At 46.0% G+C, this 15,850-nt stretch overlaps 1 protein-coding gene across 1 annotated transcript in view; it reads left to right on the top strand.

Annotated features, from left to right (window-relative positions):
• The first annotated feature begins 1,327 nt into the window (after positions 1-1,327).
• The window catches only part of CRHR2 (corticotropin releasing hormone receptor 2), a 146,978-nt gene continuing 132,455 nt past the window's right edge, over positions 1,328-15,850 (top strand). The window contains exons 1-2 of the mRNA XM_054390035.1: positions 1,328-1,393; positions 10,522-10,615. Coding sequence (XP_054246010.1) covers positions 1,328-1,393; positions 10,522-10,615 — 160 coding nt within the window. The remainder of the gene's footprint in view (positions 1,394-10,521; positions 10,616-15,850) is intronic.

Genomic DNA, 15,850 nt, shown 5'->3' with positions numbered 1-15,850 from the left:
GTTGCACATATCTCCCTTATTTCTTAAGGTTTGTAAGGGATTCACAAGGTTTGTAGGGGATTTGTGCCTGAGCACTGGAAAACCTGTTGCTCCTGAAAGTTTAAGGACAATGGAGCTAACATTGCTCCTAATGGCTGATAGGAGGAATTGGTGGTGAAGGGATCCTATTGTTCCCAGAGGACTGTGGGGATGTCTGCACTGTACCTAATTTTGGAAAGGAGTACCCATTGCACCTGGAGCCTGGACAGGGGGAAGCCTCTTGTCCCTTGAAATTTTGAGCCAGTGGAGACCTAATACATGGTGGGTAGAGGAGGATCCCTGGTATTTCTGGAAGCTTGTGTGGAAGGTGTCCCCATTGCACTCAGAACTTAGCGAAAGGGATCTCCATTTGGCCCCTCAATTGCAAGAAGGATGTTGAGATGCTGGATCATGCACAAAGACAGGCAACGAAGCTGGTGAAGGGTCTAGAGCTCAAGTCTTATGAGGAGCAGCTGAGAGAACTGGGGTTGTTTAGCCTGGAGAAAAGGAGGCCGAGGGGAGACCTTACTGCTTTCTACAACTCCCTAAAAGGAGATTGGAATGAGGTAGGGGTCAGTCAGTCTCTTCTCTATGGTGACAAGCAAAGAAGAGCAAGTGCCCTCAGGTTTTGGCAGGGGATGTTTAGGTTGGACATTAGGAAAAATTTCTTCACTGAAAGCGTTGACAAGACCTGGAACAGGCTGCCCAGGGCAGCAGGGGAGTCACAGTCCCTGGAGGGATTTAAAAGCTGTGTAGACATAATGTTCAGGGACCTGGTTTAGTGGTGACCTGGCAGTGCTGGGTTAAAGGTCAGACTTGACGATCTTAAAGGTCTCTTCTAAGCAAAACGATTCTATGATTTCATTGCACTTGGTGTTTGGGGAGGGGGTTACACCATTGCTTGGAATATTGTGGGCAGTGAAGTTCCTATTGCCCTCAGAGCTTGGTGGAGGGCGAGAAATCTTTCTTGCATTTAGTGTAGGGGGCAAGTTCCCGTTGCTGCCGGAGGCTTTGAGGGTCGCGCTGCCCCGAAGCTCCCCCAGCCGCCTCCATCCCCGAGGCATCCTGGGCGGAGGGCGGGATTGGCTCCCCCGCCCGGCTCCCTCCTTCCCTCCCTCGCGGGGGTTTGCCCTGGGACGCGCCGGCGGCGCTGGGGCTGGCTCCTGGGCGGCGGGCAGGGGTCAAGGGCAGCAGCAGGAGCGGGGGGATGCCAGCACCGGGGCAGCGCGGAGGTTCCGGCTGAGCGGAAAACGCCAGCCCCAGGGAGCCCCCCTGCAGCCCCAGCCCCAGCCCCAGCCCCGCCGGCCCCATGGCGGGGCGGGCGCCGCAGCGCAGCCTCCCGGCGTCGGCGGCCGCCGTGCTCCTGCTCTTGCCCGTAAGTGCCGAGGTCGGGGAAGGGGTGGAGAGGGCGCAAGGAGGGAGGGCGGGGGACGCCTCACGACCGCGGGGAGCCAGCTCGGTCTGTAAGGGACCTCTGCCCTCACTGGTCCCGCCCGCCTGCGGGTGTGGAGAGCTTCGTGCCGGCGGCTGTTACTCGCTGCCTCACAGATGCTGTGCCCCAGGCTCTGAGACGCTCTGTCCGGAGACCATTACCCTCCAGCTTCAGTCCGGCCCCCAGCACCGAGTCTCCGTCCAGGGACCGTTACTCGCTCCTTCACAGATTCCGCCCGCTCCCGGGCTCTGAGAGACCCTGTACCCTCACAGGTCCTTCCTGTCCCCAGGCACTAAAACATGCTCTCCGCCTGGCCGCTCACCTCGGTCTCTTTAGAACCCCTGGGCTGAAGCACGGCCCTTCTTGATGACCCCTTCTCCGTGGAATTGACGCATCCCTGTCCCCTTTCCTTGCCAGAAAAGGTCCTGCACAGGCATCCAGCTGGAGTCACAACTCACTGCCCCAGAGGCAAGTTTTCCTGCCACTGTCCAGTTCAGCAGGGCAGTGGGTGGCCCTGATGGTGCCCGTTGTCCCCAGCCTCTCGCCCTGCTGCTTCTCCTTGCGGCATGAGCTCAACGTTGGTCAGTTTCAGCACGGGGATCAGCAGACAGTGGTGGCAAAGGGCAGGGCTCAGCCCGTGCATCCATCCAAAGGTTTGGTCCGAGTTTCTCTTGAGAGAAAGTGTGAAACTTTTCCTGTGGTCCTTCTTCACCCCAAGCTTACCCCAGGTGATGCTGGGATGAGGTGGAGATAGGATTAGCCTGTGTCAGAGTGCACTTAAAACAGAATTGCCAGCCCACGCTCCTAAACCAGCCTGACTTCTTTGGCGACTTGTTTGTTTTAAGGATAGTTTTAAGTGTGGTAAATCATACTTGCAGAACAAATGTGGGAGATTAAGCAGAAGGTGTATTGATCTTGCACAGAATTTGTAAAGGCTGTTCCTACAGCATTAAAAAGGGGCAGCAATCCATGTGGTCTGTTGTGGAGTTGATCCTTCTTTAACATTTCCTTAGATAAAGAAATAAAATCTGTTCTATTTCCTTATGTTCTGTATTTATTTTATTTCCCCCCCTCTCTATCTAATTTACAAGGAGGGACAGAGGGAAGCCAGATCAGGAAAAGCAACAGGCTCCAAAGACAAGAAACAATTTAATCTTAAAAGCTTTACAGTAATTTTCTTAGAAGACAGAGAACATTTCCCCAGCTCCACCAATGTCTCTTTTTTCTTCCCCCCCCCCCTCCCCCCCCCTCCTCAGAGACCAGTACACATGGGATCAGAGTGATATGGATCTACGTGCTTGGTGTTTTCAATCACAAACCAGTTCTGCTTAATCTTTGTTTCTTAGTCCTTCTTCCAGGCTATGTTTTCCTGTATTGATATTTCAGTTTAATGTTTAGAGAGGGATTCTTCTCACCAGTGAGGTTATCAGAAGTACCCAGGTAGTGAGAGCTGCCAGACCAATTCTTTTTCAATGAATCAAAAAATGTGTGCTTCCCCTGCAGATGGTAATCTGTGGATGGTTTTCCTGTTCTCCTGTAACTTTGCATTTGGATTGTTTCTGTGAATTTTGATAGTTATGTTGCTGCTTTAAAAACAAAACAGCAGCATTGAAAGAAAGAAAAAGTAGTGCACATTAAGAATCAAAATGTCAAGTTTCCATAAAGTATGTTTAATCTGAGAGAAATGTGAACTTGAACAAACAGGCATATCCAGAGCAGCTTGTTTGGATGTAACATACTTGTGTCTGATAGTCTCGTGTGTATGCCAGTGCAGTATGTGATAATAATGTATTGGAAGATAATGTTCAGCCCCATGGATAGATCAGCTCATGTTGCTCCAGCTGCAGCAAAAGCAGAGCTTTTACTGTTCTTTTGGGATGCATTCTCATCCATGGATGTTGTTGGTAAGTCTTTACCTCTGCTTTACAGCTGGATGAAACTTTGGACCAAGAAGCTTAAGAGCAATGTTTTAAAACTTTGGCTTCAATCCAAAGCTCTTAAGTTCCTGTTTAACTTGAAAGATGAGTCGAAGGTAATGGCTCTATTCACATTTCTGCATTTGAGAAAAGGCAGAGCTGCTTGTGCAATTAGGGAAGCTGAAGTTTTCACAGCAGCTGAGCAATTGTGGCTTATGGGAACCGCAGGCTTGCAACGCTTCTGGAATGAGGCAACTTTCTAGTATGGAATTAGATCCACCATATGAAAATGCTGGTGCAAATGACCTGTCAGATTTCACAGGGCCAGTCAGGGAAAGGCTGAAGACTTGCACAGCAGGCTGTGAGATTTATGTTCTTAGAGGGTTTCTGTACATACGATACACTGGAAAATGCAGTTGCTTGAATATGAAATACAAATAAACCATAAAACAAAGACAAACGAATCTCTTGACATCTTGATAGAGAGTCTTTGCTGAGTTCACCTAATTTGGAGGAGGAAAGGGCAGTTATTTATCAAAAACTGTATAGTTCATATGCTCTCTTGAAGCTGTTAAATCAACCAAAGCAGGCAGTGGTGACAAATTAAATAATATTTCTGGCCAGAGACTGCCAAAATTCAGCCCTACTGTCAATTAATTCAGCATAAACTTCTCATCATGGGAAGCCTTTCTGGTGCAAATCTCTGGCAGGGTTTAAATCTGTAGCCATCTTGTGGTAATTATTGGATGTTTTGAAGGAGGCAGCTGTATGCAGGGAGGAAGGACTGATGTTGGCTGGCTGGTAGTTTTGCCATGAAACATTTCAGTGGTATTCATAGCTGCCCTTAGCTAGAAAGAAAGCAGCCTGTAGCTTTTGTTCATATAAGGCATCTGCTTACATATTATTTGCCAAGAGTAAAGGAGAAATAATGAAGTCCTCTAAACTCTGTGACCTTCGTATTTCAATCCAGAGTGCAGTTGTGCCTGCCCTGCTTCTCGTGTGCCTCTGCTGAAGCTGGTGGAAGAAGACTCTGCTCACTGTGCTTTCAGGTGCAAAGTTGTTTAGTTTCAGCCTCACAGGTTATATCTACTTATAAATTATGATTGCCAGGACAGTTCTTCAGGCCAAATGCCAGAGAATGACTTGTGGCCATGCTATTAAGCTCCTTCTGTAATGGGTAGATGGTGTACCAACTGCCCACACTGAGAATGGGCCATGGTGCAGCCTAACTCCAGATCATTCCCGGGAACTGTTTCAGATACTGTTGGATTGCCTCGGGCAAAAATGTGGCCAGGAATCATTCTAAAAATTTAACAGTATGAATGATGAAGTACTTAAAACAGACCTTTGCACTCTTTGATTTATTAGCTTAGATGAAGCATGTGATACTCCCCTTGCTCAGTGCCACTCTCAACAAGTGCCAGAGGGAGGCATTTTCATCTCAGGCAAACTAAGTCTTGATTGCTTTGAGTCCAGCGATCAGCTTCCTCTGTGTTAGAGATTACTGTGGGATCCTGCTGGTGATGTGATGATCTGCAAGAACCACAATGAGAAAAACAGGGCAGTGGATGATAATACTGACTTTTTAAGGAAGTGTGTTTCTGTTCTCTTTTTATATTCATTTTGCTCAATGTATTAGTAAATGAAATATTTTTAAAATATTTGAACAAACATTTGTTCTTCTCCAGATTTTTTTTTTTTAGCAGCTCTGCAGATTTTATTTTTAGGGGAGGAGGAGCAGATGAGGAAATGTGGGTGATAAAACCAGGTTACACACACTGCTGAATCTGGTCCTTTTTAGCTTATGTCACTTTCAGGTTTACAGCACTGCAAAAATGAGAGGGAGGCTTTGGGGAAAGGCTCATTTACTTTAGATTAAGATGTTACCCAGTAAATGAGATTTCTGCAGGAATTTACTTTTCCACTCTGTCTATAAACTGAAACAGGGAGACCAATTCTTGATCATGTATATATGCTTCTTTCTTTTAAACCACACCAGTTTCAATCCCAAAGGCAATCCCAGTCTGTTCTGCCTCGAAGTGCAAACATTAATTCTTGGATGTCAACCTGGAGCTGTCCAGCGAGCCTCATGGCACCTCCTTGCCTCCTGTGGATACATGCTGAGTTGTATCATAGCACTGCATAAACATTGTCTTTTCTCCCTTATCTTTCTAATTGTACCAGCCTCAACAACTGAACACTTCCTGCTGCTTTCCTTTATCAAACTATTTCTTTGTAGAGAATTACTTTCGTTTACTGATTTTTTTTTTTTTTAAATCTCAATAGCTTTGAAAGTAGCTGTTACTTGATTTGAGCTAGTGAGTGTTGGGTAAAGAGTTTTATGTGGTTTATGCTTTTTTTCTCTGAAAAGTCAGGTAAATTTTGCTCTGGCCCTTATTAGAAGAGAAGACACATATCCTGCAGATACCTCTTTGACATACAGCATGTTGTGCTTTCATAAATACTGAGCCATTCCCTGGATCTGGGATCATTTGAGTTGTGTCTCACAAGCAGAAGTCCTGCCAGCTCCTTGACAAAGGTTGTGCTGTGTAGCAAGTACTGTGACAGGGACAGTGGTGTTCAGAGAAAGCCAGTTCACAGAGATGAGTTTTGACATCCTGTCCTGACCTCTGGCTCACGACTACCTCATTGCTGTGCAAGTGAGCCCACATTGGGAGTCAAGTGCTGGGAACATGCTGCTTGTTCCCCAGATTAGCAGCTCTATTGTGGAGCTAACTGGGTGGAGAACTTGGAGATGTCCTCTGGTAATGATCAATTAAATGGCATGTGTTTATACAGAAACGTGGCTTGTTTTCACTAAAAAAGAAAGGAAATCCAGTTAGTGTTTCAAAAGCTGAAAAGGGCTTCAGCAGAGCTGCAAGTGAAATTAATTAAAGCTCTGCAAACGTCTGTATAATCCGGGCTGAATAACTCTCCACTCTGGGTTGTGTGTGCCTGGAAAGTAAGTAGTGAGCAATGCAGATGGAGTTTAAAATACATTAGCTGTCCTCACTGCAATGCTAACTTGTCCTGGTAATAGCAGCTAAAGTGTCATAGAACTGGAAAGGAGCCACTTGCCTCTGAGAGCTGTAGGGTGATCTCTTGCTGTTACCCCAGTTCCTGGGACATGGGAGGCTTTCTGAGTGCTGTTAGCTGTGTTCTGCATTAGTTTTGGGAGTGCTGTCCGCTAGCAGGGGTGGCTTCTCCAGAGGAGAGGAAGGAGGAAAGAAGGTGAGAGTGAATACAAGGAAGTGTGCTGATGAGTCTGAACAGGTTGCCTGCAGGGCTGCCAGACAGGCTCTGCTAGCTGGCATCTCAGTGCATGGCCTGAAGTATCGATTCCCTTTGAGTGGCAGTAGCAGACTCCCACAGCCCAGACATAGCTTGGGTTTCAGGAGGCTCATGCCAGCACAAGCAGAGAGATGGTCCATGAGCCAGCACCAATAGCTTACTTTGTAGTGTGCCCAAGGATTAACCTTTCTGCTTTCTCAGTTCCACTCCGCAGGGATACATAAAGCAGTGCTATGCTCCTGTTGTTTCCTCATTTTGGAGGCAAGGACATCCAGGCACGAATCTGCTCCTTCATTGACTTTCTCAACACAGAGGGGAAGGCCAGGGTTATCCCTGTGGATGATAAAACTGATGTCTCACAGCACCTAACAAGATTTTCTCAAATCAGGGGGAGCTGCTGCAAAACCAGATCATGTTGCTCAGGGCCCTCATCCAGTTCAGCTGTAAAAATCTGCAAAGGTGGAGATTTCACATCTCTGAACCTCTTTCCACGCCTCTGAACCTCTTTTCTCATGCCTAGTCATTGTTGTGATGTCCTGTGAAATTTTCCCTTGCTGCAGTGTGTGAATGTTGTTTTGCTGTCAGCTTCTCAGAGGAGTCTGACTCCTCTGTAATTCCCCTTCAGTTTCAAAGACATCTGAAGTGATTGGCTCAATGTAGCAGATGCTTGAGTTTTTGTTTTTTTGTTTTTTTTTTTTAATTCTGAATAAAGATGAAGTTAATTTCATGCTTAAACAGAGCATGTGTTTAGTTGCTTTATTGAACTGAGGCCCTACTTCCCATTCCATGTAGACTTAGATTCTCTTTCTCCAGACTTCCTGGAAGAGCTGCAGAGCATGTGCTGGTCTCCAAGATCATAGAACAATGTCTCCTGGATCATTTGGGCTTCACTAGCTAGTAGCACTGTTTTATCTAGCCTCTTGGATTAACTTGGAGACAAGTAATGGCAGGAAGTTGAAAGAGGTTAAGGTTGACTTGAAAAGGAGATGCTTTTTCTTGAACTGTCCTAAGAGACTTTCCTTTTACTGTAACCTTAGCTGGCTCAGGTTTCAGGTTGCAGATTCTGTGAAAATTTGTATTTAGACCTTCTGTCACTTATGGAAATTATTTTTCTGGTGAAGCAGAGCCAAATGATTGTATACAGCCAAATGATTATATACTGCCAAATGCTGCTGCACTAGCAAGGTTGTTACTGAGCTCAGAAAGGCCAAAGTTATCTCGAAGCAGAGGACTGACCTTTTTGGTTCTTCAGCAAGCAAAGTATTCCCACCGTGCTGGCCCTCTTAGCACTGTCCTTTAATAAGTATCTCTGTTGCATACATCTTGGCTACGAAGTAACCACACTACAGTGAATGTAAATCCACCCTGACCACAGAAGAGATTACCCTTCCCTCTTCCCCCAGGCTTTTCTCTGGTTTTGACCTTAATTAACATTCTTCACTCTCCTGTTTGTACGTGTTCCTTCAGGTGATTAGTAGTCAGCAAGTGTTCTGGCTCTCCTCCTTCTATCCCATGTATTGCCATCTCTTGTTAGGGAGAAAGAGTTGCTCAGATGAATGTTGCATTTGTTGTGAGTGCCTTCCCCTGAATACCTGATGTTTTTCCCAAAACACCTGTTTTCTGCTGTTTTATGCTGGTGATGGCAGGAATGCCTGTAAACCTTGCCAGGTGCCCACCTGCCCTGGCAGCTCCTTAGCTGTATTGGAACAGAGTATGAGCTTTGTCAGGGAAGTGTGGGATTTGCTTTGGTTTTGCTGCATTGAGCTCTTTCATTATTTATGTTTTCACAGTGAAGTCAGATGCATGTATTGCCCTAAAATGAGCTTCTAGGGGCATAAACTATCAGGTTTTTCATTTAATTAGGCTGCTGCTCTGAGGCAGTCCTTCCCAAACATTCAGGGGAACACAGGGTATTGTGGCAGAAGCCATACATTTGGAGAGCTTGACTTAGTAAGGTTAGCTGTAAGCCAGGAGTATTTCTCCAATGAATGTGTTTGTGTTGCAAGGCAAATACAAGAAAGCTGTTCACTGTGGGCAGTGGAGAGAAAATGAAAGCAAAAGTAACATAATATGTGGAAGACACTTTTCCCAGGAGCCAAATGAACCTAAGCTGACCCTAAAGCAAATGTGACATTTAACCTTTCTAGTTCTACACATGCTGTGCTAAACCTGACCTCTGTCTGTCTGTTCTTTCCCATCATCTCATGAAGTGGACAGCTGAACATGCAGTGTATTTACAGTACATGGGGATGGCTTGAGTTTCTTCTTTGAAGTGAGACAGTGCTTTGGCCTGTGAGGTAGCAGTGGGGAAGGACAGAAGGGAAGAAATGCGTCTGCTATGTCCAAACTCACACGACTGGGTCTGACATGAGACATGACCACTACAGAGTGAGTTTTGTGCCTTGTAAGACCACATCTGCCCTGGCTGCAGAACAGAGCCACTGCCTTTCTCTGTCTTCCTGAGCTGCCCATGCATGGTCAGTATCCTGGAAGGCTCTGCTATGGAAAGCAGGAACTTGAGTCTGCCGGGAGGAGAAGCAGAAGCTTCACGGTGTTTTATTTGAAAAGAACAAAGTTTGAGAAAGATTTTTGTTTGTATTTCAAGGCTTCCTATTTTGTAAAATAACTGCAAAGTGAGAAATAGATCAAAATGGGGGTGCACAAAGAAGAGTTGTTCTTTAGAGACCAGCGTTACTGATGAATTCTATTGCCGTGATCATGTACTCCACTTCTTACCATGTGACAAGGAATCCAGTGACATAGAAATGGTTCTTCAATCCCTTAACACACCTTACAGCACTGAAATGTAATGACAACATTCAAGAACTATAGTCATCTCCCTGAGTAAGAGCTGCCTGTATTACATTAGAGTCATTCTGGGTAAATAGAAAAGCAAAAATATTTTGTTGTTAGCACAGCCTTATATCCCCTCAGAAACAGGCAGGAAGGTTTTGTTCATAGTTTGAAAATTGGAGTTTCTGTCATTGATTTGCTCCTGAATTTTCTCACCACCTTTAGTTCTGCCTTTTTTAGAGGGTTTGTCAACAGCTTCTCTTGCTCCAAGCAGTATCTCAACCCAGCTGTATGTTGGTATGTACAGTTCTGAGGGCTTCTCTGTCTGCAGTTGATACTTCAGTAATTTCATTTCTGAGTGTGCAAATGACAACATATTCCTTGGATTCAACTCTAAATATACATTTCCTAGCATTTAATTGGGGATACACTGTGCTAAACTTCCAGCTTACTGGAAGCACCCATGTTGATATTCCTGCTCTTTCCCACTAGCACGTGCCCTCAGTGGAGGGCTCAGTGTTCTGAATTCTGGGGGCCAGAAACTCATCCCTTTTTCCTAGCAAAAAAGAGCCATGGATCATTTCACAGGAATGTCCACTTTTCCTATACAATCAATGGAAGCTCTTTCTTCAAGCCTTCTGAATTGCCATTTGTCCATTGCTTTCTGTCTTCAATGTGCAAGGACCTTTAGCAGCCAAGCAACCATTTAAAGTTAGCTGGAGAAAATCCCACACGGGATCTTCAGTGGAGCATGATTCATCTTATTAGGCATATACTTTTAGGTGAAAGAAATTGTGTCCTGAGCTTCATTAATGCTATTGACTAGCTTCAACAAGAGGAGGTCCAGAACAGAGGATTCATTTGTAGATCCCTCCATTTAGTCAGAGGAATGTCACTTGATGTCAAGGAGCTAGGCAAGTACAACTGTAAATCTTCACTGTCACAAGGGGACCAAGTATGAATGGGAACTGCTGTGAAAGTGCTCTGGACTATTGTACTCATGAATGAGAAAATCTATTCTGTGCTGCTGCTTTATTGCTTGTTTCACTTTGCTTCTGTCTGTTTTTCCAGATAGTTCTCCACTGTGAATCTTCTGTGAACCTGCCCTTGTCTGTTCTGCTGGAAAAGTACTGTGAAGCTTTGTCAGCCCGCACCAATGTCACAGGTATTTATTTCTCCGTGTCTTGCTGGCTTCTTGTTACTGTAGGATCTGTTTTCAAAATGTCCTTGCTCTAGGAAGATCTTTTCCTGCTGAGATAAACATAGTGCCTCCTGCCTGGGCTTTTCATTGGCAGCAGTGTACAGCAGCGTGACGTGAAAAGAAAACGGTGAATTCTGCAGGCTTGGGAAGAGCTTCAGGTGAACTGATAATAACAGCCCTTTGTCATAGCTGAATCTGCTACACTGACTCTACCCACTGACTGAGAGTAGAGCTGAAGGTTAGGACAGTTAAAGTGTCTGTATCCAGACAGGTACAGATGTGTTCCCAAAGGCTGTCTGCATTTTTCTGAGTGCAGCATGGGATATCTAGGCTGGGGAGGAGAAGGCAGGTGGGTGTGCTAGTAAAATCCAACCCTTGGGTGGCATTCTCTGTAGAAACTGGGGTGCTCTGACCAGACTGACAGCTCATGTAAGCTGGGGATGAACCATTTCAATGGATTATTTACTATGAGAAACATCAGCTCTTCAAATCAGAACCTGATATATACCTTTCACTGCAAACCATGATCATTTCTGTGTCCTGATCCCATCATCAAGTCTCCAAAACTTTTTAGATAAGGACAGGAGGCTTTTCTGACAGAGAGGCATGGCAGGGACACTTAGGAGCACTGGCAGGGGAGTAAAGAGAATGTCACATACTCTCCAGAAGGCTAAGGGTGAACAGCAGGAAGCAGTGGGGGCAATATGGTGCCTTCACTTTCCACAGTCCAGTTTTGAAAGCAACAATTCTTGTGCTTGATCCCTGGCTAAAATGCACCAGCACAAAAATGGTACTGTAAGATATGCAAAACTGGATCCAGCTTTGCTTCGGAAATGGGAGAAGCACACAAAGCCACTCCTCTGTGATATGGCTGGGTGTGTGTGCTTCAATGAGTGATGCTACTGCAGGGAAAAGTAAATTTGTTTCTTTCCTCCTGATAAATCTTCGTGGAGGGAGGAGTTTAAAGTGTGTTGTAATAATGTAGGTATTGTCGTCCAGGGCCTAAGTAATGACAAAAGAAATGAAGCTTAAGTTAAAAAAATGAAATAAATCTTTCTGTATAATATATCAGATCTGAATGTGTCAACTCCTTAAGGCCAATAAGCTGATCTAGATAAGCTGATCAGAGTCTGAAAGTTGTGTTGCCTTAAGTGCCTCTTAATTTGCATTTAAATGGGTGTGTTGACCTGTATTATGAATGGAGCCTGAGCTCTGTCACTTCTGCCATTGTGTTCCAGGGAGCAACTCTGCCTCCTGTGCCATACTTGCTTGTATAAATTTTAATCTATTCCATCTGTTCCATTCTGTAGCTGGAAACAGGAGAAAACTAGATGAGGTTCTGTAAAACCTTCCATAATTTTGAACCTTTCTTTCAGGTGTTCTTTTCCCTTTTCAATATTTTTGTAAATATTGATGTAAAACTTGCCATTAATTCACAAAGTATTTTTCTCTTGTCCAGAGCTTCTATAGCAAAAAACCCAAATTCCACACCAGGCTATTTTAGAAGTTGGCAAACGATTTACTTCTCAGTTGTTGACAAAAAAAATAATTTTCTGGCCTATACACATGTTGCACAAACACAAAGAAACTTTTCAGGCTGAATGCAGCTGCTGTAGTAGTGTTTTAATGTGAGAAGGGAAGAGAGAAGTCAGAGAAGCCTTTCTTTAGTTGCACTATCATTGTAAGATATCGCTGAACAGAAAGGTAAAGCACTCTGACATGAATGGAACCTGATTGTTATATAGAGATAATCCACCATGCAACTTCTCTAGAACATACCTTCCCATTAAGGTCAGGCTTGATGGGGCTCTGCATAACCTGATCTATCACAGAATCAACCAGGTTGGAAAAGACCTCAAGGATCATCAAAGTCCAACCTGTCACCCAAGACCTCATGACTACTAAACCATGGCACCAAGTGCCACGTCCAATCCCCTCTTGAACACCTCCAGGGATGGTGACTCCACCACCTCCCTGGGCAGCACGTTCCAACAGCTAACAACTCTCTCTGTGAAGAACTTTCTCCTCACCTCCAGCCTAAACCTCCCCTGGCACAGCTTGAGACTGTGTCCTCTTGTTCTGGTGCTGGTTGCCTGGGAGAAGAGACCAACCCCCACTTGGCTACAACCTCCCTTCAGGTAGTTGTAGTTGGGAATGTCCCTGCTTACTGCAGAGGGGTTGGACTAGATGACCTTTAAAGGTTCCTTCCAACCCAAAACATTCTGTGGCCCTATGATTCTGTAATGCTTGTGACCCTTTTGCAGCATGACTAAATGTCTGTGCACCTGCTGTGAGCATGGGCTTGTACAGATAGGGAAACCCTAAGCTGCTTCATCTTCTCATCAGTTGGACATAAGGGCAGACTCTGGCATCAGCATGAGTGAATTTTGGGATGTACTAGGGACAGAAGGTCACTTTTTTGCTCAGTGGGGGCGGGGCTGAGCGCGCGACACCATTTTGGCTGGTGAGCTGATCGGGATCGACATCGGGTCCGCTGTGCCTGCTTTGGGATCTCTCTCTTTTCGTTTCTTTCCGGGGTTTGCGGGGCAGAAGGACCCTGGCAGAGAGCGACAACCAGCGGTCGTCCTCTCGCGTGCCTGCTCGGGATTGTGACGTCAGCCGCGGGAATGTTTAAAACCCGGCGGGGCTGAGCGCCCGACGCCGTTTTGGCTGGTGAGCTATAGGCTTCTTGCCTGCTTGCACGTGCCAGGTCAGCTGACAGGGCAGAGGGGAAAGGAAAAAAAAACCACAAAACAACAAAAACAAAAAAACCAACCAACCAACCAACCAAACAAAAAAACTCTCAATAAAATCTCCGATCTTAAGATCTCTTGTCTGCAGGTACCTACCATGGTAACAACTCGGACAAAGGGTGTTAAACATGCAGTAGGTTCCCAGACTGAGTCTCTCTACAAGCATGCTGGTGTTCAGGCTTCTGGCTGCAGTGAGTGTTCGAGCCTGGCACTTGGTGTGAAGGGTGAAGGAGACACCTGTGTCAGGTGTGACCAGGTGAATTTTCTCATAAATTTGGTAGCTGAGCTGAAGGATGAAGTGGCTGAGCTGAAAGCAGAAGTAGCAAGGCTCAGGACCATACGAGAATGTGAAAGGGAGTTGGATATGTGGGAACAGGCTTTGAAACCCTCTCCAGTTGAGGGGAGCAGTGGAGGGTGGATACAGGTCCCTGTCAGGGGAAGCAAAGGGAATACACCCCGACCCTCTTCCCCTCCCCCGTTGCCCTTGAGCAATAACTATGAGACTCTGCAGGCTGAGGGCAATGTGGATGAGAGTATTGTAGAGGAACAGATCAAGGAGATACCAAAGACGAAGCAGCCCCCCCAAACCTTAAGGACAGTGCTACAAAGAAAAAGAGAAAGGCTATAGTTATTGGAGACTCTCTCTTGAGGGGAACAGAGGGACCCATATGTCGTCCCGACCCATCCCATAGGGAGGTGTGCTGCCTACCTGGGGCCTGGGTGAAGGACATCACCCAAAGGTTACCTAAACTAATCCAGCCCTCTATTACCCATTGCTGGTAATCCAGGCTGGAAGTGAAGAAATTGAAAAGAGCAGCACCAGGAAGATTAAAAAGGAAATTAAGGCCCTTGGGAAATCAATTGACGGGGCAGGAGCTCAAGTGGTGTTCTGCTCAGTTGCCTCAGCAGCTGTGGTGTACACTGAGAGGAACAGGAAAACCCACACCATCAACAGTTGGCTTAGGAGATGGTGCCAGCAGCGGAATTTTGGCTTCTTTGATCACGGGGCAACTCTTACTGCACCTGACCTGCTGGACAAAGTTGGGTTGAATTTATCTAGAAAGGGTAAGAGGGTGCTGGCACTGGGGTTGGCAGGACTCATTGGGAGGGCTTTAAACTAGGTCTGAAGGGGGTGGGTGAGGAAACCAGTCTCCCTGGAAAGGAGGGAGGACCACACAAACTGGTGAAATCAGCAGCCCAGCTGAAGTGCATGTACACCAATGCACGCAGTATGGGCAACAAACAAGAGGAACTGGAACTCTTGGTTCACCAGGAAGACTATGATGTAGTTGCCATTACAGAAACGTGGTGGGACGATTCTCACAATTGGCGTACTGCACTGGGGGGTTATAAGCTCTTTAGGAGAGACAGGCAAGGGAGAAGAGGAGGAGGGGTGGCCCTGTATATTAGGGAATCCTTTGAACTCGAGGTTGCAGATGAAAGGATTGAATGCTTATGGGTTAAAATCAGAGGGAGGCCGCACAAAACTGACATCCTGGTTGGAGCCTGTTATAGACCACCCAACCAGGACGAGGAGGCCGATGAGATATTCTATAAGCAGCTGGAAGCTGTCTCAAGATCATCAGACCTTGTCCTTGTGGGGGACTTTAACCTACCAGACATCTGCTGGGAACTTAATTCAGCAGAGAGGAGACAGTCCAGAAGGTTCCTAGAGTGCATGGATGACAACTTCCTGATGCAGCTCTTAGGTGAACCTACCAGGGACAAGGCTCTGCTTGATCTGCTGTTCTCAAATAGAGAAGGGCTGGTGGGAGATGTGATGGTTGGAGGCTGTCTAGGGTGCAGTGACCATGAGATAGTGGAGTTTTCAATATGCAGGGAAATAGGGAGGAGCAGTAACAGAACCCTCACTTTGGACTTTCGGAGGGCAAACTTCAGGTTGTTCAGGCAACTTATTCAGAAAGTTCCCTGGGTAACAGCCCTTAAGAACAAAGGGGTCCAGGATGGTTGGACCTACTTCAAACAGGAGCTCCTAAAGGCACAGGAACTGGCAGTTCCCACATGCCGTAAGACGAGCCGGTGGGGAAGATGACCGGCCTGGATGAGCAAGGAGCTCCTGAAGGATTTAAGGGAAAAAAAGAGGGTTTATCGCCTTTGGAAAGGGGGGGAGGCAACTAGTGATATGTTTAAGGATGTTGTTAGATCATGTAGAAGAAAAATTAGAGAGGCAAAAGCACAGTTAGAAATTAAACTGGCTGCTTCCGTGAAGGACAACAAAAACCATTTTTATAAATATATTAATGCTAAAAAGAGGGGCAAGAGGAGCCTCCACTCTTTATTGGACGTGGAGGGTAACATTGTGACTAAGGATGAGGAGAAGGCTGAGATTCTAAATACCTTCTTTGCCTCCATTTTCAACAGTAAGGCAGGAGGACTTCAGGATAACTGGCCTCCTGAACTGGTTGATGGGGTCAAGGAGCAGTGT

Source organism: Indicator indicator, chromosome 20, assembly GCF_027791375.1.
Source record: "Indicator indicator isolate 239-I01 chromosome 20, UM_Iind_1.1, whole genome shotgun sequence".
Classification (NCBI taxonomy): Eukaryota; Metazoa; Chordata; class Aves; order Piciformes; family Indicatoridae; genus Indicator; species Indicator indicator.
This window is presented reverse-complemented; position numbering and strand designations above follow the sequence as displayed.